Here is a 27,305-nt window from a genome sequence, read left to right as displayed (position 1 = left end):
TATAAGCTCTATTCACACAACAGTAAAATTTCCAGCCAGCCGGCATTGCCAATGGACACAATCTTGAGAGGGAAGAATGCTTATTACGTACAACCTAGGTCTGTCTTAAAGCTCCTTGTTGAGAACCCAGTTGCCAAAACAGCAATCTTTAAAACCAAATAAGTTATATTTGTCTTCTAGCAAGGGTGCGGTATTATCCGTAAATTGAGGTTTATTCTTTCCACGATACGTATCACAATATCATTTTATTATGTTTGATATATAGGGTGATTTCTAATAGCGATTATAATCATGTGTTTGTCATGTATAAAAATACCTTCGCCGTCCTGCAGCATGCATCAAGATGTCTGCGTATTTATTGACTGAGTAAACATCATGTTGTACCAGCACCTGTTCCATTTATGAACTTTAATTCACACCTTAATGTATCAGATTGCTTCTGAATTCAAAATTTAGAGTTAAACAATATATTGTGAAACGAATCGCAATATGGCCTTGTGCATAGGAAAATATTGTGATACACTTTTAAACTTACCATCCCTATCCCTATCCATCCCTATCTTCCAGCATATTTCAAAACTGAACCGCTGAGATCTCCTGATGCACCAGCTATCAGGATGTTACCCTAGATCCCGTTTGCCACTTTCTCTGGATAAATTACAACACAAATCTCTGTTAAAGATTTCGACCCTTACTATCCAATGACATTATAAGGCAGTGCTTTCAATGCAGAACGGTAAAGGGAAAAGAGGGTATTCCTCTTCTTCGAAGCGCAATCATAAGAAACTTAGAGTCCAGTCAATTTCTGTTTTCAAATGGTTGCTGATGTGTTATATTGACAGTGGCCCACCCATCTAACCTATCAAAGGCCAGATCTAGAATCATCCCTGCCCTTGCAATATTAAAATCAGATATTGAAAAAAAAAAAGCCACACCATAATTCGTATCTACAGTGAAAATACAAATTCAGCAACATTCATAATTAGCCTATTGTGACAGTAACCATGGTAAAAAGCAGCAAAACAATTTCAATAATCGATGAGTATTTATCGAGCCTGCTTTGTGCATTAGCAAGAAGCATCACTGACTGGGCTTTGATTGAAGATTATCTGTGATGTATTTTTGTATCTGTGACCTTTTGCTCTCTGACCCCTGTGACCTTTGGTCTTCTGACCTCTGCGACCTAACCACAACCACAGTGAAACTGCTTTGTAGAGTCTTTGACGTCGTCATAGCGACAACCAGCACACACAGTATGGAACCATTTGTCACAGTCATCACACTGGACCTGAAAAGTAAAACATGAACAATAAAAACAGTGAGCTGAAATAATGATATTTTATGCTACTTCAAACAGTATTTAAATTATGTCACAGTGAGTCAGCTTCAAGCAGGAGGAAAGCCTTCAAAGAGTTGTTTGTTTGTTGTTTAACGCTGGATTCAGCAATATTCCAGCTAGATGGCGTCAGTCCGTAAATAATCGAGTCAGGAACAGACAATCTAGTGATTGACATCATGATCCACTCAATTGGGACACAATGACATGTATCAACCAAGTCAGCATGCCTGATCACCTGATCCCGTTAGTCGCCTCTTACGAGAAGCAAGCATGGGTTCCTGAAGACCTTTTCTACCCTGGATCTTCGCGGGTAGCAAAGTGTAGCTACTCATATGTGTTTGCTTGAGTGAGTGAGTGAGTGAGTGAGTGAGTGAGTGAGTGAGGTTTTACATCATTTTAGCAATATTCCAGCTATATCACGGCTGGGGACACCAGAAATGGGCTTCACACATTGTACCCATGTCGGGAATCGAACCCTGGTCCTCGGCTTGACGAGTGAACGCTTTAACCACTAGGCTACCCGACCGCCCCGAGTGAGTGAGTGAGTGAGTGAGTGAGTGAGTGAGTGAATATGGTTTTACGCCGCTTTTAGCAATAATTCAGCAATATCACGGCTGGGGACATCAGAAATGGGCTTCACACATTGTACCCAAGGGACCCCCCACCCTTTTGTAAGTGAAAGTATAACCCTGTACTGGTCCTGAGATGCCAAGGAGTGACGGACCACCTACCCATTGCACCCTGCGGTCTCTGGGCTTGCTGCAGTCCGGGGCTGCACAGGTCTCTTCCTCATACCACTCCACGCCATCCTCCAGTTTCTCATCATCTGTCAGTCTCACCCGCGTCCTCTTGGTGCGCGGCGCGAAACGCCTTGCTGGAAAGACAAGGACGATAAATCTGTAAGCACTGTCAGATCTACATCAAACTGAATGCTGTGAGAATAGAGATAGGAATAACAGTATTAAACCCATCACACATAAAGATGGTGACGGGGATTTTTACTATGATGTACAGGTAAGTGGGGAATAAAGCACTTTATCATCAAAAACTGGCTCCCAAAGGAGATATCGCTTGGGTGAGATCAAGCGATATCTACATTGAATCAGACAATCCAGTGATTGACATCATGAGCATTGATCCACACGATTGGGATACGATGACATGCATCAACCAAGACAGTGAGCCTGACCACCCGATCCCGTTAGCCGCCTCTTACGACAAGCATAGTCGCCTTTTAAGACAAGCATTGATTGCTGATGACCTATTCTACCCCGAATCTACCCGGGTTTAGGGAACTTGCCAAAATCAGTAAAACAAGAAAATAAACTTGTCTGGTTTATAATCTTTTAGTGATAATCATTCATCGACACTTCCACCATGGTTCACAGGTCATCCATCTCCAGAGAACACATACAGAAAGTAGCCGCTGGTCTCGACCAACAAACCAAGCCATGGCCTGGTTCCACCTCGAGGGAAACCTGTCAGGCCAATCGGCACTCATATTACATCGCACAAACGGCAATATTTCTAATGCAACATGTGATACAATGTGGCGGCCATCTACTCCCCATGTTGCTTCAAGCAATGGTTGGGTTCGCACAAACGTCATACACATTCATTGAGCACAATCGGCTTGCACTAGTTACCACACAGCAAAGCTGCCATATGTATTCACGGTGTATGAAGTGAGTGAGTGAGTTTGGTTTTTGCGCCGCTTTTAGCAATATTCCAGCAATATCACAACGGGGGACACCAGAAATGGGCTTCACACATTGTACCCATGTCGGGAATCGGACCTGGGTCTTCGGCGTGATGAGTGAACGCTTTAACCACTAGGCTACCCGAGAGCCCCCGGTGTATGAAGGAACATACAGCGTACACAAACGAGTGAAGTATTGACAATGATCAAGTTTGTGCCCGATGCATCCATACCTTTCCTCCTCTTGTTGGGGTTGGAGCCTGGCTGACCGTTGGTCCTGGTGTCTGACGATTTGCCTGGAACAGGAGAACACATTACACCACAGGAACATCACAGGAATATCATGTCATGTCACTCTCCTACCAGAGTCAGTGGACCAGGAGAACACATTACACCACAGGAACATCACAGGAACATCACAGGAATATCATGTCATGTCACTCTCCTACCAGAGTCAGTGGAACAGGAGAACACATTACACCACAGGAACATCACAGGAACATCAGTCAGTGAAGCAGTCATGTCACTGATCAAACTGTTGACTCTTCTACAAGAGTTCCATGCGGCCAGCGACACGAGACAATTTGTCACATCTTACACACTCCATTCAAAATATTGCATATGTTTTCTGTTTACACATATAGATAAAGATGTTATAGAATACTCAACTTTCATTGAGACAATATCCCAAAGCGTGAAAAACAATTTCCATTTCCGTAATTATCCTTTCTTTCAATTGGATGTATGGCTCCATGCGCTGGTATCGAAGCCCCACAGAGAGCTAGCGATACGGCCAATTTGATGATTAAAGATAACTTGTTATGCATCTCGGTGTTGCAGTTGCAGTAGCATATCTTTAAAATTGTGCGAAACAACATGTAAAGCACACCAAAATGCTTGCATTAGGCCCATCTATTTTATTTCAGGATAAGTTTGTGTGTTTACAAATCAAGAGATGTCTTGTCACATGATATGCAAATTAGCCTGTTGCAGTGGTGTGATGCTACATCATCATGATCATCACGGCGCCGGAGTGCACAGACTGTTATCAATGTTCTACATATATTTTGTGAATATGGCAACGTGAGCTGTATCAGGCCAGACATGGAAATCTGGATAAATAGTCAAGAAACATGAAAATATAAATGTTCTTCTATTCTTTTTATCAAAACATAATGATCCTTTCAACATTACTAGTATTGTAACAAAATAAATTATCTTCAACTTTAAAGTTTACAAACATCAGTCCAGTTTATAGTGAGTGAGTATGGTTTTATGCCGCTTTTAGCAATATTCCAGCAATATCACGACGGGAGACACCAGAAATGGGCTTCACACATTGTACCCATGTCGGGAATCGAACCCGGGTCTTCGGTGTGACGAGCGAACGCTTTAACCACTAGGCTACCCGACCGCTCCTGTCGCTTATAAAGGAGTTTACTCAATTCTATAATTTAATAAAGTACATTGTCAATATAATAAAGTACACTGTCAACGTCACCTGTAAAAGAGATAACTTTTAAACTAAGCAAACCTTTCGCCAATTCTAAACATAAAATATTCATAACAGGTACTAAATATCATGAATATAGCCTTGGAAAGTGTAGCCTTGCTAGTATGACCAATCCAAATGACGGCAGTATTTTGTTCCGATTAAGAACATGCTTTAGGGCAAGCTCTCTGATTGGTTGTTCAGAGTATCAACTAGCCAATTGCACAACATATTGTTAAAAGTCATGGTAGACTCTCTATCCACTGGACCAAGGAGACGGTCACAAACACATTTACCAGTCTCTCTTAATATATGAATTTTTGTTTTGTAAAAACATCTTAATTTCTATACAATATGTCATAAAATGATAGTATTTGGTTTTACAATATTTGATGTGTTATTGGAACTATAAATCGAAAATGTAAAACAAATAATAAATAAATACAAAAACACACAAAAAAATCCCTATCTATCGTACCTATATACCCTAATTTTAAAACTGCTATTATCAGAACCACAAAATGTCTTCCGTGTGGCTTAAATAGCAAAAGACACGAGTTGACAACCTGGTCTTTGTGCGTACAAAGTTTCATGAAAGAAACAGATGGATGGACAGACAGACAAGCTGCTTACTATATCCCCCCCCATATTACATATAAGGGATATAATACACATATATCATGTAAATATCATGTATATATCATGTATATATCACTAACCCTACTCCTGTCAAGTTCCCAGCAATTTTCATTCTCTTTCTGGAGTGTAAATAATAAATGGTAACGACATTGCATTGCAAAGTCTCTGAATTCCAAAAAACACTAAAATATTTTTTGCATGCATAAAACAGACAACAGAAACATATCAGAATAATCAATAATGGAAATGAGGACATGAAATCCTTTGACATTTTACAACAGAGACAGGACTGAACAGAAAGCTTCACAAATGCATATTTTCGCTCACTTCAATAATCTCAAATAACTGTGTTAAATACAATAACCTCACATTGTTAAACACATGATGATATAAATCCTCGCATTCAACTTTGATCTTTGTTTTACTTTTTGAAATAAAAGACCAAATTCCAAGTAATTTGAACAAACTGAAATAAAACTAGAAGGCTGGGGTTGAACGCTGCTTGGAACAGTTTTTCCGATCTATCACGGCATGTGAGTTTCAAAGTGATGCAGGGCTTATATGTTTCCTAATATGATGTAACCCACAAGCACCGGTATGGTGCTGACAAACCTAAAGAAATAATCAGTGCAAAACCTGGATTTGAACACACAATTAAGCCTGAGGTGAGGTGAAATTGGGTTTAACATCGCGTCCAAGATTATTGCACTTATATAGCGACGTGCATGTACGTATGTGTGTGTGTGTGTGGCTGCTTGTACTAGCCCGGACTGAAGCTGATTTATAGTGCTAACTCACTGAGATACCATGCCGCAGTTTAACATTAATACCCCAGTCAGACATAGTGTACTGACTCCGAGCCGACCAGTCCTTGTTTTAGCCTCTTAATGCTGAGCGCCAGACAGGGTAACAACAAGTACCATCTTTTAACGTCTTTTGGTATGACGCGGTTGGGGATTGAACCCCGGACCTTCCGCTCTCCGGGCAGATGCTCTACCATTAGACCCAATTATGCCTGAGGGACATGGCCTAAGATGACTGGCCCCCACTCACACATACTTTTGTAAGGGCATACTCACGACAGACCTCATAAACCTATATTCAGCCCTAAATCTGTGCGTACTATGTGGATTAACACAGCACTCTGCAATCATGGCAATAAAACAGATCGGGTGAGAATCATTGTTTGTTTTTTGTTTAACGCCACATTCAGCAGGTGTTCAGGTGGAGTCAGCAATATTCCAGCTATGTGACGGCAGTCTGCAAATAGTCAAGTCTGGAACAGACAATCCAGTGATTGACATCATGAGCATCGATCTACACAATTGGGATACGATAACATGCCTCATCCATCCAATCACATAAGTCGCCTCTTATGACAAGAATAGTCGCCTTTTACGGCAAGCATGGGTTGCTGAAGACCTATTCTACCCCGGATCTCCATGGGTCTAAATAATCGACTCGGGACCAGGCAATCAATGATTGATATTAGCTATGATCCACAATGCCGGTGGATGATGACATGTTTTTACTGTTTGTTTGTTTGTTGTTTAACGAGGTACTCAGCAATATTCCAGCTATATGATGGCAGTCTGTAAATAATCAAGTATGGACCAGACAATCCAGTAAGTAATATCATAAGCATCGATCCACGCAATTGGGATACGATGACATGCATCAACCAAGTCACTGAGCCCGATCACTGCCTCTTGCAGCCAGCATATTCCATTATTCCAGCTACCCGGTATATGACAGTGGCCTGTAAATAATAGAGTCTGGACCAGACAATCCTGTGATTGTGATATTGTGACCAACAAGCCATGCCATGAGTCAATCAATTTGGTCTTACAATCAGCATAGGTTGCTGGGGACCTGTTCAAGCCTATATGACATGGCCAATATTAAGGAAGAGGATTTCTTCTTCAGTTTTTTTTATTGCATTGAGTGTGATCCTAAAATACCTCTGACAGTAATTAAGCAAATCTGAACTCTTTAATAAAATTATTCTGTGTGTTAAATGAAACATTGCATGCAAAACAGTTAACAAGGGTAAGGTGAGTACAGTTAACAAGGGTAAGGTCAACAAAGTTACCAGGGTCAAGGTCAACAAAGACAACATGGTCAAGGTCAACAAAGACAACATGGTCAAGGTCAACGAAGTTACCAGGGTCAAGGTCAACAAAGACAGCACGGTCAAGGTCAACAAAGTTAACATGATAAGGTCCACAAAATTACCAGGGTCAAGGTCAACAGAGTTAACAGGGTCAAGGTCAACAAAGTTAACAGGGTCAAAGTCAACAAAGTTAACAGGGTCAAAGTCAACAAAGTTATCAAGGTCAAGTACCGGTCTTATCATCGTCTGCACTGAGTGACCCCAACAAACTGGACACTTGCACACGGAGAAACTGGAGACATCGCTCTCCTTCAAGGAACAGAAATGTGATGACAACCAGCAAGGTAGAAAATTATGGAATGCTTTCAGCAACACCATGACAGGGAATTATTTCCTTATAACTATGTGGGAATCAAACCCTGATCTTCCATGATGTCAAGCAAACACCTCACCATAATTAGTCCTGTTTTAATTAATCGATTAAGTTGCTACGCTTACATGTCAAGCAAACATGAAGCAGGGAGAAGACATTTTTAAATCAAAATAAACATGTGATGGTGTTTTCATGCGGACATGTACACAGATATGCAGGTTATCATGCTAATGTGGAGTTCTGCACCTGGCAAAATCTAATCTCGCTACTTGACTATACACTTCGTCAGATCCAAAGATGAGATCTTTGACGAGAAAGACAAATGTCCTACATACCATATTCAACGTAATAAGCACCCAGGGTGCTCTCAAAATTAGAAATAGCGGACTCTTATTGGAATATTATTCTAGTGAAAAAAAAAACCAGTTGAAAGATCGTAAATTTCGTTGTTTATGCTGACAACCTGAAATATTTATATACGACAGATATATTTTTCCAGAATTTAATTGCCCATAATTAGATTAATAACAAAGAAGTGCGTATTATTTTACACGAATAAATAAATCTTGTGTACATTGATCAATCGGAAGGGGTGCTAATTATAGGATTGTTCACTGGCCAATATATTAGCAAATATCGCAGTGGGCGCTTATTTGAACGGGGCGCTGATTACGTCAAATACGTATCTTCAGGGGTCTTGAAGATTTCAGGATAACAAGGTTTCCCTGTAATAAGTATGTGGGTGGGTTCCTAGGCCAAAAGAAATAAATGTTCCTCTCCTCCTCTCTCTCTCCTCCCTCCCCACCCCCATCACCCCATATCCTGGTGTACATATGTCGTACTTCACTCAGAGACTGAGTGAGTGAGTGAGTTGGCTTTTACGCCGCTTTAAGCAGTATTCCAGTTATATCACGACATGTCAGCTTAATGTGGGAGGAAAGCCCGAAGTGATGCAGGTCTCAGACGTTTACCACTTCGGTGAAACCCAAGAGCACGGGTATGGTGCTGACAAACCTAGAAACATAATCGGGGCGAACCGGGATTCAAACCCACAATCATAGGTTTCTGGCGTGCCCAAGGGATGCAACTCTGCACAGCGAATTGCGGCGTCTTAGACGACTGGGCCACCCGTGCCCCCCCTTCACTCAGAGAGGTGAGGTGAGGTGAGGTGAGGTGGGGTTTTACGTCGATTCCAAGATCATTGAACTTTTATAGCGACGTGCATGCACACGTATGTGCGTGCGTGTGTCTGCTTGTACTACCCTGGACTGATGCCAATTTATAGTGCTATCCAGCGGTAGAAACTAACATTTTGGGTATACTTGTCCTTATAACGATAATATAGAGGAAAACCCTTAAAAATGGCATATTTCTACAAGTCCTTATGATACCTGAACTATTAGGCAGTTTGTCTAGTGCCTATTTCTAACACTGCTATCTCACTGAGATACCATGCCACACCTTAGCATGAATATCCCACTCAGACACAGCATACTGACTCCTAGCGGCCCTTAAATGCCGAACAGGTACCATCTTTTAACGTCTTTTGGTATGACACAGCCGGGGATTGAACCCTCATTGAACATGGGGGTTTATTACAGCAAATATGGTACCTGCATGACTTAGATGAGCTGAAATAGGAAGCACACATGTATTGAGGACCTGTAATACTTACTATCACTGTCCTCACTGAACATAGAGTTGGTTTCACCATCATGGTCCTTCCTGCAATGGAAGAGAGGTGCCTGGTCAAATTTAGTTATGGACATCCAAAATATCCCCTTACACTTGCCCTGAATTCCTAGGGACCGATTATATGGCTCCATTGAGTACCATATACATGATATAACTTGTCAATTAATCATCAAATGACCATGATATGTGTTTGAAATTGAGAGGGTCCACGTTTCCATGAGACATGTTCCTATAGTATTTGAATCGGGGGACCCCCTAAATCTTCATATTTAAGCATGAGCGAGCGAGTTGGGTTTAATGTCGCTTGGAACAATATTTCACTTATATCACAATGTGTCACCTTGATGTGGGAGTAAAGCCCAATGTGAGTAAGCGAGTTTTGGGCAATATTCGAGCAATATCACGGCGGGGGACACCAGAAATGGGCTTCTACCAATATCAGGAATCAAACTCGGGTCTTCGGCAAGACCTGTATACAGATACCTGTATTACAATATATTGCAAAACGAGTATTTTGCCAATACACAATGGTGACATAACACCCTGGACTAGAGAGGATGATCCCTTGGGTGTCATAGCTACTTACCTGAAGTTAGAGTTCTGTACAGCATCAGTGAAAAATGATTGTCCAAAGGCAAGAGTCTCATTGTTTGTGAGGGTGTCACACGACCCATCTTGTTGGTGAATGACTGGATTATGAGATTGGTCGTAGGACTCGCCCAGGGGACTAGGTGCGGAGCTATCTTTCATGGCTTCATCGTTACTGTCGGACATAATACTCCAGATATTCCGACCCCCCTTGCCATCCCCATCACACTCATCGTAACTACTGGAACTCTTAGCACTGTTCGGTCGGGAATTGCACTTCCGTTTTGTATTCGCTGGCCCTTTCATTTCACTCATTTCCAAACTTGCATCGCCCTGTTTACAAGGCGACACATCCTCAGTTCTTGCAACAGGCACGTCTGAGCCATTTTCATCTTCACTTTTGTTAAAGTCACAGTGGTCACTTAAATTTGATTTGGTTTGGAATGTCTCGTGTTCCCCTTGAACGTCTTTGACAAAAGCCTTAGGACTGTCCACCTCTTCATCTTGACTAGATGCTTCTCCTGAATTCCCATTGGTTAACACAGGACTTTTGCACTGATTTGATTTGTCGACTTCACTTACGTTACCACAGTTACCCTCAGAACATTCAGTGTGACTTTCGGCTGAATCTGCTGCTCCAAGAATCTCCACTTCTTCCATGAAATCTGGCACTTCAGGTGTTGACGCACTTTTCCGCACATGACACACTTTGGGGGTTGGACAATCAGTATTTACATTTTTCAATCTACCACTTTCTAAATCGTTTTCTTCCCCTCTTGTGACAGGTATGGTTGGGCTGGCTGGCAGTGTGTGTTCCTGAATGGTGGGAGATCTACACGTTCGTAAAGCACCCTGTTTGTCCAACGTGTCACAACACTCGCTGCGGTCGTACTCCGGCGAGGAGGGCAGTTTGCGGGTGCCACAACACGTCCTGGTTTGGTGGTACTCCACACTGTCCAGGCCCTGGTGCTTGGGGAGCTCATGGCGCTTCTGGAACTTCTCAAACTACAAACAGGTCAAGATCGGGTGAGAGTGAGTGAGTGAGTGAGTGAGTGAGTGAGTGAGTGAGTGAGTGAGTGAGTGAGTGAGTGAGTGAGTGAGTGAGTGAGTGAGTGAGTGAGTGAGTATGGTTTTACGCCGCTTTTAGCAATATTCCAGCAACATCACGGTGGGGGACACCAGAAATGGGCTTCACACATTGTACCCATGTCTGGATTCAATCCCGGGTCTTCAGTGTGAGGAGCAAACGCGCTAACCACTAGGCTACCCAACCGCCCCAGATCGGGTGAGAGACATTGTTTGAATGTTGTTTCACGCCACACTCAGACGGATCAGCAATATTCCAGCTAATATGGTGGTGGTCGGTAAATAATCAAATCTGGACCAGACAATCCAGTGATGAGAGACAAGGATGGATGAATGTAACATCTACAAATAGGTCAAGGTTGGACGAGAGACAAGGATGGATGAATGTAACATATCAACAAATAGGTCAAGGTTGGATGAGAGACAAGGATGGATGAATGAAACATCTACAAATAGGTCAAGGTTGGACGAGAGACAAGGATGGATGAATGTAACATATCTACAAATAGGTCAAGGTTGGACGAGAGACAAGGATGGATGAATGTAACATATCTACAAATAGGTCAAGGTTGGACGAGAGACAAGGATGAATGAATGTAACACAAAACTACAAATAGGTCAAGGTTGGACGAGAGACAAGGATGGATGAATGTAACATATCTACAAATAGGTCAAGGTTGGATGAGAGACAAGGATGAATGAATGATGACATGGACCTCATGACTTTCAGGATTAATTATAACACTACAATGATGACATATTACAAGATATAGCGTCAAAACCTATAAAATACTGGTCTCTTTCTCAGACAAATGTAAGTAACCTTTGGAAAGCTATGAATAAAGCATTACATCCTAAAACAGGAAATTTTAAAGATCTTAATCAATTGCTGTCAACCTTCAACTGAATATTGGTGTCTGAGATCTCTGATCGGCTGACATAAAATAAGCATTATTCTGTTTCAAACTTCTGGTTTTAACTATCCGTATATCAGAGTGAGTGAGTGAGGTTTTACTTCGCTTTTAGCAATATTCCAGCAATATCACGGCGGTAGACACCAGAAATGGGCTTCACACATTGTACCTATGTCGGGAATTGAACCCAGGGCCTTGGCATGATGAGCGAACGCTTTAACCACCAGGCTACCCCACTGCACCCTCTTTATATCAGAAGATAAGTCGTGGTCAACATTTCAGTTTTACAGCAAGACGTCCACTGTTCTCATGGTTCAGTTTACCGTTTTTTCTTGAGTATAGTGCACAGCCAACTATAATGCACATCCCCATCTAGCGGATTCAGTAGTTTGGAGAAATTTTTTTTAAATATTATGTGCAGAAAAAATTACACTGCACCCCTTCAGCGAATTCCGGTAAACGAACGGGTGATGAGAAACTTGGTAAGTACAAATTTGGAATTAGAGATAAAAAAATCACCAGACATGTTGATTTACTGTTTAAATTGTATTTTTTGTTCTGCTAGGCATTGTTTTACATCCAGGGATTAAGATTACCTTGTGTATTTTCTCGTAAACTAAGCCAGAAACAGCAATCAGCTGTACACAGATTCTTGGAATCTACTGGTGATCTGGTCAAGATACACCCAATAATATAACTTTACAGGATTTTAAGGAAAGGATCGGTATAAATTGTATCTGAAACTTTTTTTATCAGGAATAATATATTCCAATATCTTGTTATTTTAGTTGCAGCTTTTACTAAATATATTTAATATAATCATAACCCTAAGCGAAGCAGCTGATTGCTATTGCCAGTTATTATTTTTCACATGGAACCAGTTTGACAAGTAACCATCGATGCTCCCGCGCGCATGATCGCGAGAACTACGTGTTGACATAGAATCGTCAAACTATAACAAATATGAATTTTAACGAGTCAAAGTATGGCATTTATGATATATGTATCCATTCTCTGTCAACTAAGTTCATTTCAAGGAGTCAATAGTGGTAATCTGATCGTGGTTGCTGTTAATAACGGTGAGCAGTGCGATCTTCCTAATTAAAACAATATTAAACGGTATTTTGAATAAAATTATTGAAATAAGTTACAAACATAAGACCAGATATACAAAGAACACTTTTTATAGCCAGACTATGTGATTACATGATTAATTTGCGTACTTCAGTATGGATTTGTTGACATGGTATTTCCGGTGTTACGTGCTCACGGTAATGTCTTTCCGTTGGGGGGGAAAAAACATCACATTGCGTGTATAATGCGCACCCCCTTCTACACAGCTGTGGGTTTTTTGGGGGAAAAAGTGAGTGAGTGAGTAAGTATGATTTTACGCCGCTTTTAGCAATATTCCAGCAATGTCACGGCGGTGAACACCAGAAATGGGCTTCACACATTGTACCCATGTCGGGAATCGAACCCGGGTCTTCGGCGTGACGAGCGAACGCTTTAACCACTAGGCTACCCGACCGCCCTGGGGAAAAAAGTGTGCACTATACTCAAGAAAATATGGTATATGTTGCTGTTGTCCGCAAAAATGAGGTGAGGTGAGCCAAGGTGAGGTGAGAAAAAGTGAGGTGAGGTGACCCTAGGGGAGGTAAGGTGAGGTGAGCCAAGGTGAGGTGAGGTGAGGTGAAAGGGGGTTTAACGTCATGTTCAAGATATGCACTCAGCACAGACACATTTAGTTTCATGTTTTTGAACAGAGAGTGTGAGTATGGTTTAACGCCACTTTCAGCAATATTCCAGCCATATCACAGCAAGGAACACCAGAAATGGGCTTTACACATTGTACCCATGTGGGGAACTGAACCCAGGTCTCTGGCATGACGAGTGAACGCTTTAACCACTAGGCTACCCTATTGACCTCCAGACAGGACAAGCATACCCTAAACCAGGCAATATTTTAGCATGTCCTTTTAAAATTTATAAAGTTTAATGTTCTCAGGTACCATCACCATTGCTGTAACTAAACTTTATATATGACCCGTGAAGATTCCTGGGTAGAATAAGTCTTCAGCAACCCATGCTTGCCGTAAAAGGTGACTATGCTTGTCGTAAGTGGCGACTTATGGGATCGGGTGGTCAGGCTTGCTGACTTGGTTGATGCATGTCATCGATCCCAATTGCGTGGATCGATGCTCATGACATTAATCACTGGATTGTCTGGTCCAGACTCGATAATATACAGAACGCCGTCATATAGCTGGAATATTGCTGAATGCGGCGTTTAACAACCAACCAACTAAACTTTATGCACCCCTCAAGGTATTGCTGTACAATAAACAATGACCTCGAGTTGGTTTTGTATCGTATATAACATATCAACGTTATTTACAACATCCCTAAGGATAGTAATAAAATGGACAGGCTTTAAAAATATCAACTCCTATTGATATAATGATGACTCCCTGAATACAATCCAAAATCGGAATTGTTGGACAAGTCCATTTTTTGAAATGGGGGGTAGTGTCATTTCCTAAACATTCTAACAAATCACACATCAATTTTTCTCCTATTACAGATAGCTGTATCTCACCCACTTTTAGATGCGATCGTTCGGCCATTGCGTTTTTCTGCTTTGCACAGCCCAGCTACCGATAAGGGACCAATTACTAAAATATAACGTCATCCAATTTATGACGTCGTCAAGTCGCGGGTGTGTGTTCGAATCTCCAGACATGACGTAATAAAAGAACAATGTTATTATCGTGAAACACACCAAGCCTCCTTCTTCATTGTTCTTTGCGATTTATCGCGTAGCTATTTTATATCTTCTGATACACTGGAATGTTCTACTCACCACAAACTGGAACTCGGAGTGAAGCTGGCGGGAGTACTGGCCCGGCTCGATCTTGTAACCATTTGTGTGTCCGAAGGTGATCTTGTCACCCTCGGTAAGAATACTTGATCCCTTGATCTGTGAAACAGAAACATGGAAAACCAACTGTTTTACGATTGATTGTACACGATCTGTTTCAGGTCCTGCCATTAATGGTTTGACATACCAGACATCCTGACATCATTGTGTGAGTGTGAGTTGGGTTTAACGCCGCTTTTAACAGTATTCCAGTTATATCACGGCGTGTCAGCTTAATGTGGGAGGAAAGCCCAAAGTGATGCAGGTCTCAGACGTTTACCACTTCGGTGAAACCCACAAGCACGGGCATGGTGCTGACAAACCTCGAAATATAATCGGGGCGAACTGGGATTCGAACCCACAATCATAGGTTTCTGGCGTGCCCAAGGGACGCAACTCTGCACAGCGAATCGCGGCGCCTTAGACGACTGGGCCACCGTGACCCCCAAAATACCCACAACACCAAAAGCTTATCTGGAGCTCTGCAACTAAGAAGCAAGCAAACACGGACAACATATAGCATATGGGCTAGCGCTAATTTCCGTCCGTGTCATTGTTGACAAAGCCAGCACTCACCCTGACATCGTTGATGAAGGTTCCGTTCAGACCCTTTTCCTGAAGGAAGAACACATCACTTCCGCCATCTCTTGTTTCGCCGATGATGACGGCATGGTGGCGGGAGATGAAGTTTTTAAGTATTTTAGAGTCCAAGAAGAAATCATTATTTGGACTTCTACCGAAACTGTTGACGCCGATCTTTAACCTGGAAAAAACAACAAATACATTAAAATAACTTTTGCCTAAGAAAAAACAGTAATCAAGGCAATAAAACATAGTTTTTTATCACGAACACCAGACTTACATTTTTCTCTGAATTCTGAAATGAGATCTGTTACCATGGTTACAGGTCATGTCAGAACAACTTGTCGCAAACTGAGTTGGGTTTAACACTGCTTTTAACGGTATTCCAGTTATATCACAACGTGTCAGCTTAATGTGGGAGGAAAGCACGAAGTGATGCAGGTCTCAGACGTTTACCACTTCGGTGAAACCAACAAGCACGGGTATGGTTCTGACAAACCTAGAAACATAATCAAACCCACAATCATAGGTTCCTGGCGTGCCCAAGGGACACAAGTCTACACAGCGGATCGTGGTGCCTTAGACGACTGGGGCACCCGTGCCCCCAGCAAATTTGGACCGACCAATGAAATGACTAACAAGAAGATGACATTAGCCAATCAGAAGGCATTTTTCTCGAGCTACACTGTAAACACCACTAGTTTCAAACTGACGACTTCCATTCCAAACTAAGCTTTGAAAAATATATAGACAAGTCCTCGATCCAACGTTTGAAACTGAACAAAGGAACATTTTTGAATGTCTTATAGATGGCCGAGATTTCAAGGCAGTACTTCTCAGAGATTATGCAAAGTCTTTCTGTTCAAATGTTTGTCCCACCGAAGCGAGATGTAGATGATTTTGACGGATTCAGCCATACAGTCCATAACTGTCATTCGGAAATAGTGTTGAAATAAGCCCCTGCCTGTAGGCCTGTGGCAGGTAGACCTCATGTCACACTGTAGTTCAAATTTGTATGGGGCCTACAGTGCGGGACATTTACATGTCGATATATTTACAGTAAGCTGCAGGTTTTTTTGGTAAATGAGGTGGTGAGGTCTTCACGTCGCGTCCAAGATTATTGCACTTATATAGCAACGTGCATGCACGTGTGTGTGTGTGTGTGTGTGTGTGTGTGTGTGTGTGTGTGTGTGTGTGTGTGTGTGTGTGTGTGTGTGTGTGTGTGTGTGTGTGTGTGTGTGTGTGTGTGTGTGTGTGTGTGTGTGTGACTGCTTGTACTAGACCGGACTGATGCCGATTTATAGTGCTAGCCCACTGAGATACCATACCGCAGTTTAACATGAATACCCCACTCAGACACAGTATACTGACTGCGAGCCGACCAGTCCTTGCTTTAACCCCTAAATGCCGAGCGCCAGACAGGGTAACAACAAATACCATCTTTTAACGACTTTTGGTATGATGCGTCCGGGAATCGAACCCTGGACCTTCCGCTCTCCGGGCAGACACTCTACCACTAGACCATGGAGGCGGTCTTTTTGGTAAATGAAGGCCTAAGCGTTTAGTCAGGGCCTAAGTGTTTAGTCGGGGCCTAAGTGTTTAGTCGGGGCCTAAGCGTTTAGTCAGGGACTGCAGCTTCTAAAGTCGGTGGGTCATGATGGCAGCCTGGGAAAAAACATTCCACCAATCACTTTCCTGATGTGGTAAGCAATGCTCTGATTGGTTGAATGAAAGGTCGTTCTGATATGACCAATAATGGGATGTCCTCAGATCCTTGTTTGACACACTTAATGCTATCATGCAATCCGATTTAGCATTATCTTCCAAGAAAGGTTCAAGGTAACCATGGTAACGCTAAACCTAGTAGTCATGTCCATTATTATCTTTTCAAAATCAATACAGAAATAACACATTAATCGATACATCAGTGGATGCATAATGCACCGTCAGGCATAATGAACTCCTACAAGTAATGTACTCCACTAGTGTGAAGCCCAAGTCAAGTCAAATTTCTTCTTGTCTCAACTTATACTACTCCATATACAAGGAGTAAAATCTACTCAAAATAATGCCAGAATCCAAGTTCAGGCAAGTAGACTTAAAAGTTGGTTGGATGGTTGGTTTGTTATTCAAGGCCGCACTCAGCAATATTCCAGCTATATGACGGCGGTCTGTAAATAATCGACAATCCAGTGCTTGATATGATGAGCATCGATCCACGCAATTGGGATCGATGACATGCATCAACCAAGTCAGCGAGCCTGACCACCCGATCCCGTTAGTCGCCTTTTACGACAAGCATAGTCGCCTTTTACGGCAAGCATGGGTTGCTGAAGACCTATTCTACCCCAGATCTTCATGGGCCAGACTTAAAAGTATTTGGCACAGATAGATTAATAACATGTCTACATTGGTGCATGATGTCTTTCAAAATGTCAAGGTTTTACTCATCACATGAAAAGGTAAGTTGAAGATAAGCATGTCAAGATCAAACTACACATCTTTTTAAAGGTAGTTTAACGAGACACTCAGTAATATTCCTGCTATAGGACGGCAGTCTGGACCAAACAATCAAGTGAATGATTGGGATCCAATGACATGCATCAACTAAATCAGCGTGGGTGGGCTTTCTGACGAAAAATTCTGTCCACGTCTCAATGGGTCAAATTACAGATCATTTTTCATCAATTGTGGTTAAAATCTCCAACACAATACCACGACATCATGCACAAAAAGGCAGAGTAGTAGTTCATTGGCCGAGAGACTGAAAAACGAATCTGACGGGGGTGTGGGTGGGGGGGAAATGTCAGATTCATAGAATCATACGCGTCTGGTTGATGATCCCCTGGATAAGGTTATCTACAATCTTAGATATCCTCACTGTCACATTAATGATAGATTTAGCGATGCTATCCTACTTGTCATGAATATTTGACACTGAACATAGGTCCTACTGAATGTGTAATGGATTTATATCAGGTTTTTCTTGTATTACAAGTTCAGGAATATGTTTCAAGGCTACTGGGTCCAACATGGCCGCTAGTTCAAGATGACTGATAAGTCATAAGGTCTTATAGCTATCACTAGTCAAGTCATCATCTCAGTGTAGAATGCTTCATGTCACCAGTGCATTAACAATTTGATCTCCGTCATATTGTGACTTAAGCCAGTTGTCCAAAGCGCAAGTTTTAATATTCTGTTCTATCAACAGAGATTTATCAAGACATGCTCAAAGACCGATGTTTGGCCCCAAATCGGCAGCAAATGATATTAAACATTCCCAATTTGAAATACAAATTGCCACTTCCTCAGAATTTCAAAACAAGAACATTAAAAAATCTAACTTTGAACTACTCACAGTTTATCACTTAAATCAACTTAAAATTATGTTCGGAGCCAATTCCGGTGTAGTAGCCTTAAAATTGGGCGACAGACTGTTTTATGCATCTAAATAATTTATGAAAACAACGAAAGACTTTGTAATTTGGGACAAATATAATAGCTTCATTTCTGGCTCAAAACTGTAGTTATAACTCCAAAATAGTTTGCATATGTGTGTTAGTTATTACAGTATTAGTAAGCGACGCAAAAGTCAACATTGTATTCAGAAAATAGTGAAATGCAGTCCTGCTGGTGCTTACTCTTGGTTTTCTGAATACATTGACATTTGTTGACACACACACTGCTACTTGATCATGTTGATATCTAAGCATGCAAGATAGAGAAATAGCATAAACATTTCAATGTTTTTGAACACACATTCATATTTTTTCTTCAGTAACCCTGATTAACGAGGCTGTAATCAGTGTAAACATTACTGACGAGTTACCCACATGAGCCAAGCAGCGTTGTGGTTCTAATGATCCAAAATCAATAACCAGATGTAATCGTGTCATAGTTAATACCTGATGCCAACTAAACTACCTTGCATCAAGAGCACAGGTGTTCTATCATTGTGTCGAGATGACTGCTTTTCACCTGGGTACCACAATTATTGAGGCATAAATGGACCTCAAGCTAATTAATGTTCTTTGCTCAGCCTCCTTGTAACCTGTTTGATAGGCATTACTTAGAAGTTGGCGGATGACAAGATAGACACAATTTTTATGGATAACAACTTCTTTAATACTGTAAAAAGCGACGTTTCGGTATAGATCCTTATACCGTTGTCAAGCAAGACTGACATAACAACTTCTTTAATACTGTAAAAAGCGACGTTTCGGTATAGATCCTTATACCGTTTTCAAGCAAGACTTGTCAGTCAGTCTTGCTTGACAATGGTATAAGGATCTATACGGAAACGTCGCTTTTTACAGTATTAAAGAAGTTGTTATCCATAAAAATGCGCTTTTTACAGTATCAAAGAAGTTGTCATCCATAAAAATGGTGTCTATCTTGTCTCCTTGTAACCTGTGTGAACAAGATTAGTAAGTTTTTACTGATCACAGTCTTCATCCATCTTACCATCAGTAAATGGGTGTGTCGGGTTAAACTAGGGCTGGGATGGGTAGGGCTAGGACCGGGTACCCACAGGACTACCCAGACCCGTGGATATTTTGTTTAATGACAAAAGTTATCCAGAATTCCATGGTTTTACTACTAATGTTTGCGACCCGTGAAGATTCCGGGGTAGAATAGGTCTTCAGCAACCCATACTTGCCATAAAAAGGTGACTATGCTTGTTGTAAAAGGCAACTAATGGGATCGGGTGGTCAAATGCTCATGATATTAATCACTTGAATGTCTGGTCCAGACTCGATTATTTACAGACCGCGGTCATATAGCTGGAATATTGCTGAGTGCGGCGTTAAACAACAAACCAACCAAACAAATCATCTACATGACAGTAACCTCACCCGAGTATTTTATTGGATAAAAATTAGTTTCAAATGACGCTTTCTTTCCGAAATCTGCTACAACTAGTACAAGGTTCGTGATGGGTCAAATTAGAGCTGCTCTCTGCATGTGACCTAAGGCAGCCAATCAAATTACAGCAATGGTTCTGTCCTTGTGTATGATGAATTTCAGATTTAGCAAAAAGGTTTTGTTAAATCAAGTTATTCTGAATGTTTTAAGCTGAAAATGGCAATCTATATCTTCATGGATGTATCGTGCTAGGTTACGAGCTGTGGCAAAGATATTTCATGCATATATTTTGGCATAAAACCTTGTGTCTGTGCCGAGACTTCGAGGCAACGAAAGTCGAGATATCATTTGACTTACATTACACATGATCGCATGAAAAGATGAAAATAATACCTTAGATGTAAATTTTAGATGTATTTTTGTTGATTTTATATATTACTTTGTAGAGTTTGTATAGATTTGTTTGAAACATATTTATTTTGCTCTTTGACATGTCCGATGTGGACTGGTTGTCAAACTTGAAGTTTGTGTCCAAAACAAGTTATGACCCATTTTATTTCATGAGGCTTTCAGACTCACCTATAATAAAAAAAAAGCTCACTTTAATTTTTCTTCTCTACTTAAAAGATTTTTACAATCGGGGGATCAGTAAATCATTGATATCCCATTTAATAGTAAATAATTGTCGTGAATACATATATGTTACCCTGGAAACCTGAAAAAATATTTGTATAAAAATCCCAAACCATCAAAAGACACCAGTTCACCACCAGACTTATCTACGTGCCAAGTTTTGGTGAAGAGCAGTACGGTGTTCAAGATCTGTTCCAGAAATGACATCTAGCACTAACAGACGGCCTGTCTTAATACTCCCACAGAGTGTATTGTGTGCGATAAAAGACACCTTATATTTAAATTCACTCATCACAAAGCCCCATTCAAATGTAATCCATAGTAAACTCCATATACACAGACATGTCAAAGCATGTATATTAAACAACAAGCCCCACTGAACACAACACACATTAATAATGTAACCAATTCAATGATTCATTTGTAACTGTGCACATGGCACATGCTTGCTGCGAGTGATGAGTGACGTGAGCAGCAAAGATTAACCTGACAAGCAGTCAGTGTGCATCAATTGCATGCTCGTTTGTTCAGTGAAAATATGAGTATCGGTCACGGTTTTACAACACAAACATATTGGGTAATAATGGTAATATATTGTGTACCGTATTTCTGCGATTAAACACACAGGCATATATAACATTTAAACACTCTTTACCCCGGTGTTAAATTGCAAAAATAATAATGGGAAAAATTCTGTGAATAAAAACTAGCCGGCATATAATCGAAGAAATATGGTATGTTATGCAGATATGTGGCCAGTGTTTAAAGTAAGGAGTGAGTGAATGAGTTGGGTTTAACGCCGCTTTTAACAGTATTCCAGTTATATCACGGCGTGTCAGCTTAATGTTGGGGGGAAAGCCCGATGTGATGCAGGTCTCAGACGTTTACCACTTCATTGAAACCCACGAGCACGGGTATGGTGCTGACAAACCTAGAAACATAATCGAGGAGAACCGGGATTCGAACCCACAATCATAGGTTTCTTGCATGCCGAAGGGACGCAACTCTGCACAGCGAATCGCAGTGCCTTAGAAACTGGGCCACCTGTGCCCCCCTCAAAGTAAGGACCTGCATGTCGACTGTCGCAGGTAGACCTTGTGTCGGCACGTAGTTTCAAATTTGTATGGATCCTTATCGCCTGCAGTAAATTTATGTATCGATTTATTTGTCACAATAAGCATGATAAGCTGCAGGTTTTTTAAATGTGGGCCTGAAGAGATTAGCCAGGGTCTGCAGGTACTGACGGCAGGCTGGAAATATCTTTTACTTCAAACACTACGCTGTATTAGTGCAATAATCTTGAATGTAATGTTGACATGGTTGACAATTCAAGTTCAGACATTTGATGGACCAGCCATTTTCATATTTAGTCTTTGTAGGAACTTTTTATCTATATACTCTGTTTGTTTGTTGTTTAACGCTGCACTCAGCAATATTCCAGCTAGATGACGGTGGTCTAAGCTCAATGATGATGTTTATCACTAGTAAATCTGACATTCCGTGAACAACCACACTTTGCAATTGGTGTCATTAGCGTGATTAGTGCATATTCCTTATCGGTAGAATGGCTTGTTTTTTCACTTTATACGTATTAGCACACATGCATCCAGCGTTAGAAATTGGCACTAGTCCCATAGTCCTTGCCAAACTGTCCAATGGTTAAGGTATCATAAGGACTGGTAGAAATTTGCACTTTTTAAAGGTTTTGCAATTTCTTATCATCACAAGGACTAATGGACTAAAACTGTTTCTATCGCTGTGCATCTATCTTCGTTAATTAATCACCCAGACATTTCATGATATTTCAAGAAGTGAGGACTATAGTCTTTCAATCTGTGACTTAGCCACTAGTCTGAAACCCGAGTCTGAAAGGTAGCAACTACAGCGTTGCGCACGTACCAGGAATTTACCTAGGATTCCAAATCAAGTGCCGTTGGCATGCATATTGTGAAAAAGTCATTATTTTGTTAATACTTGTTCTACAGGTCTTTCTCACTATAGGTGCATTCGTCACCACTCGCCCCTTTCGGTATCCTGCAAGAACACTCGTCCCCCATCGATGAATGTTATGTGCGAAAATACGAAAAAAACAATCAGAATGCGCGTATGATTTCAAGTTCTTCGTCAAAGAATCCCTCAGAAATAATCTTAGATTTTACATAAATCTTGCATCTAAAAATATACCCAAGACACAGTTAAATGTGTCCAATCATACTGTATAATTCCGCATCTCCCGATATGATTTAAATTGCATCTGAAATATATATAATATATTCGGAAATACATGTGAACCATTACGCAATGAGTTGACAATTGTTTCAGGTATGCCCATTTGCCCTAGGACGGAACCAGGTTGCAAAAATGCCCATGAGAGAGGCATGAGTCGCTATTCAGCTTGTCCCGGAATAACACGAGTTGGTCATGAATGACTATTGGTGGTGCTATCAATACCATACTTGTCACCTCCACAGAGCCATCACATGAATTTGACTACAACATGAATTGAGTTTAACATGTTTAATGCCAATTTGGGAATGTTTCCTCACATTTGCAGCAGAAACAACTGAACAAGACCTATTTTAGGCTTCTGAGTATGTTTAGATAAAGCCATGTGTACTCCATTCACATAAAACTACCAGGATGCTGATAAAAGCTATGATGCAACTCAAGAAAAGATGCTTCGGCCGGTGTCTCCAGGTCAGGGTGTTTCGACACAGGAAACACACTTTGCACTACAGATAAACAAACCCAGCATAGGGTGAGGTGAGGTGAAATTGGGTTTAACATCGCGTCCAAGATTATTGCACTTATATAGCGACGTGCATGTACATGTGTTTGTTTGTGTGGCTCCTTGTACTAGTTCAGACTGATGCCGATTGATAGTGCTAGCTCACTGAGATACCATGCCGCAGTTTAACATGAATACCCCACTCAGACACAGTATACTGACTCCGAGCCTACCAGTCCTTGTTTCAGCCCCTAAATGCCGAGCGCCAGACAGGGTAACAACAAGTACCATCTTTTAACGTCTTTAGGTATGACGCGGCCGGGGATCGAACCCCGGACCTTCTGCTCTCCGGGCAGACGACCGACCACTAGACCACGGAGGCGGTCCCCAGCGTGGGGAAAGGCCTAGTTTGTTCAGAATACAGAATATATTCCTTGGCCTTTGAATTATTTGGGGATGCTGCAGTTTTCACTGTTATCTGGCCCATTGATTTTTACTTCAATTCACCCTAGTTGTTCGCATGATCTTGACTTAACATTCTCAGGTCAGTGTTTAACAACTGTCATTCCCCCTCAATGCCCGCACTTAGCATGACTGCCGTGACTGAGTGGTTTTTCACATGGATATTAACACTATTTCATTCATAACAATGTATTTCATAGTACGTGACATCAGGCACTGGTCTGTGTCCTGAGTCTTCTACCAGTTCTTTCGGGCAAGTAAGAATGCTAATATCTGTTTGTTTGTTTGTTGTTTAAGATGCACTCAGCAATATTCCGGGGGCAGTCTGTACATAATGGAGCCTGGAGCAGACAATCCAATGATTGACATCATGAACATCAATCCATTCAATTGGGATACGATGACATGCATCAACCAAGTCAGCAAGCCTGACCAACCGATCCCATTAGCCGCCTCTTACGACAAGCATGGTCGCCTTTTACGACATGCATGAAGAAGTATGCTTATAAAAGTCCCTACATTAACACTGATATATACTGAAAATGATGTCAAGTGACAGTGAGCGTGTAAGTGTAGATATACGCCACTTTTAGCTATATTCCAGCAATATCATAGACGGGGGAACACCAGAAATGGGTTTCACACATTGTACCCATTTAGGGAATTGACCCAGGTCTTCAGCGTGACAAGCAAACACTTTAACCATTGGGCTACCCAACTGTCCGTTAAGTGACATGTTCGGGCAAGCACAAAGAGCAGTTTCTGGCACTGACTGATGTCAGCTAAACGTGGGACTAAAGCCAAAAGCAATGCTTGTCTTAAACTTTTACCACTTTTGTGAAACCCATGAGCAGAGGTAGGTACAGACAAAGAAAGAAACACTATCGGGGAAAATCTGGGGTTCAGCGTTAGGGATCACTTGTCAGGGATAGATTTAGCTGTATAAAACATGTACAATTGCAAACTATAATTGAAAAATGCAAACTATTATTTATGCACCAAGTGCAAGTTCAAACCATTCAAATTTGTGTGTGACTACCTAGTCTCAGAACACACTCAAAATCTCTAAGCTTTATTTACCATACTATATCTGGCTCTGTGTTATGTGTAATTCATGACACAGTCTTTGGAGATCTTAAATTCTACTTATTTTCAGTGTTTATACATCTGTGTTAAATCTATGGGACCAGGGTGTAACCTGCTTTCCATGTCAACATGCACCTGGGCCCACTTGCACAAAGCGATCTTAGCGCTAAGACTATTGTAAGCCTTGGTTAAAGTATGGGAGTTACGATCATCTTAGCGCTAAGATTGCTTTGTGCAAGTGGGCCCAGGTGTTCCTTGAATTGAGCCTGCAGGTTTCTCTCCAGCCTAAGATGTGCAACTCTGCACGCCACATTGTGGCACCTTACAATGGGCCATACTGCCCCACCAATGTATCAACATGTTTTCATTATGTTTTAGGATTTGGTTTGTTGTTTTACGCCGCACTCAGCAATATTCCAGCTATATGACGGCGGTCTGTAAATAATCGAGTCTGGACCAGACAATCCAGTGATTTACATCATGAACATTGATCCACACAATTGGGATCGATGACATGCATCAACCAAGTCAGCGAGCCTAACCTCCCGATCTCGTTAGTCGCCTTTTACGACAAGCATTGGTTGCCGAAGACCTATTCTACCCCGGATCTTCACAGGTCTTATGTTTTAGGAAGCACTGGTACAGGGACTGGTTAAGTAGACTGAAGATACCCTTAAACATGTTGAAAACACTAATAGGCATGATAGGTACACTGATCTCATATTTCAATAGTTTATTTCTACAGATTGCCCTCTTTATCATGTTAATCATTGCTTATCAATTAACATTGCATTTATAAATTGAAAGTACAAAGAACAAGGAAATGAATTAATAATATCAACATGATAATTATCTGAAATTAATCTCTGGGTCCACAAGCCTAGGTTAAAATGCTACAACATTATTTGCAGAAACTAGAGAGAGAGCAAGTTGGGTTTAATGCCGCTTTTAACAGTATTCCAGTTACCGGTATATCACGGCATGTCAGCTTGATGTGTGTGTGTGTGGGGGGGGGGGGGGGGGGGAGCCTGCAGGGAAGCAGGTCATAGATGTTTACCACTTTGGTGAAAATAAAAAAAAAACAGGAGCCACTGCTTTTCTCTGGAGCAGTTTTGCTTCTCTTTCTTACCTCTGCACTTCTCATAGGCCTTGCAAAATGTGTATGTATGCTGCAGATATGCCAACACTGTAGATTTACATGTAACTGTCAAAACTCATGGAATGATCCAAATTTTCCTTGTTGACAAATACGGAAAAACATTCACTTTACATAACATGTGCAATGAATGTCAGCTTCGTTATTTCTGATAAGGAAGTCTATATATGTGTGTGTAGGCCACTTGTTGACAACATCGTCCTTGACATCATACAAAACATGCAATGGATGGCATTAGGCCTATCACATGAATTGTTAATCACGTGTGAAGGAAAACAATCAAACTGACAGCAGAGCGACACGTGTATCTAAGTATCTGCCATGTTTAAAACAATGTCTCACATAAATGAAGTAGCAGGCATCGTGCTTAGCTTCAAAGACATTGAATTATCTACAAAGAATCTATTGTAATCAAATAACATGTTGTCGACACGTGTAGCTACCCTATGCAAAACAATGTACACAATGCGGGGCTGGAGGATATTTAGTCACACGGAAGCAAATAATGTAACGTCTTATCGTGTCTGAGATACTTACTTCATGATGTTCAGTACATTCCGACATGTAGCAGCAGGGCCTACCCTGCGTATTTGCCAAGTTTCACCTTCCTTCGGGTCCATTTGGGGGGTCTGTGGCCGAAATATTGACCATGACCGGAGGACTTTGAAATTGCCGCGAAAATGGCGGCCACGAAATTCCGAACAAATGTGACGCTTTTGACAGCTCGTTTTTTGCCGTCCTTGTACGGGTTCACGGAAAACACCGGACAATGACGAACATTTACGAACGTATAGGGAGCGGTTATTGAATTATCGATGTTGAGGCAAATGTTTCATCAAAACTGTATATTTCATGTAATACGGAACAGTATAATTGTATAAAATATGATTTAGTCTTTATGTATCTTGTTATAAAATGACATTAATGCAGATACAAT

The 27,305-nt window shown here is 41.2% G+C and overlaps 1 protein-coding gene across 1 annotated transcript; it reads right to left on the bottom strand.

The window, feature by feature from the left end:
• Positions 1–545: 545 nt before the first annotated feature.
• Positions 546–27,058, bottom strand: LOC139471219 (uncharacterized). The gene is made up of 8 exons (XM_071253510.1): positions 26,906–27,058; positions 15,432–15,618; positions 14,799–14,915; positions 9,937–10,943; positions 9,331–9,380; positions 3,272–3,334; positions 2,071–2,213; positions 546–1,288 (listed from the first exon to the last, which is right to left on the bottom strand). The coding sequence occupies exons 1-8, from the start codon at positions 26,986–26,988 to the stop codon at positions 1,184–1,186; spliced, it is 1,755 nt and encodes a 584-aa protein (XP_071109611.1). The 5' UTR covers positions 26,989–27,058; the 3' UTR covers positions 546–1,183.
• Between the last annotated feature and the right edge of the window lie 247 nt (positions 27,059–27,305).

Source organism: Haliotis cracherodii, unplaced genomic scaffold (genome assembly GCF_022045235.1).
Source record: "Haliotis cracherodii isolate W230 unplaced genomic scaffold, xgHalCrac1.p SCAF_22, whole genome shotgun sequence".
NCBI classification, from domain to species: domain Eukaryota; kingdom Metazoa; phylum Mollusca; class Gastropoda; order Lepetellida; family Haliotidae; genus Haliotis; species Haliotis cracherodii.
Note: the sequence above shows the minus strand (reverse complement) of the source record. Positions and strands in the feature narration are given on the sequence as shown.

Excerpts from the sequence above, each read along its gene's own strand:
- LOC139471219 (XM_071253510.1), bottom strand. The coding sequence starts at position 26,988 with ATGGACCCGAAGGAAGGTGAAACTTGGCAAATACGCAGGGTAGGCCCT. Across the intron at positions 3,335-9,330 it reads GTTCAGTGAGGACAGTGATA|GCAAATCGTCAGACACCAGG; the intron begins GTAAGTATTACA and ends CTCCTGTTCCAG. Across the intron at positions 2,214-3,271 it reads CCCCAACAAGAGGAGGAAAG|CAAGGCGTTTCGCGCCGCGC; the intron begins GTATGGATGCAT and ends TTGTCTTTCCAG.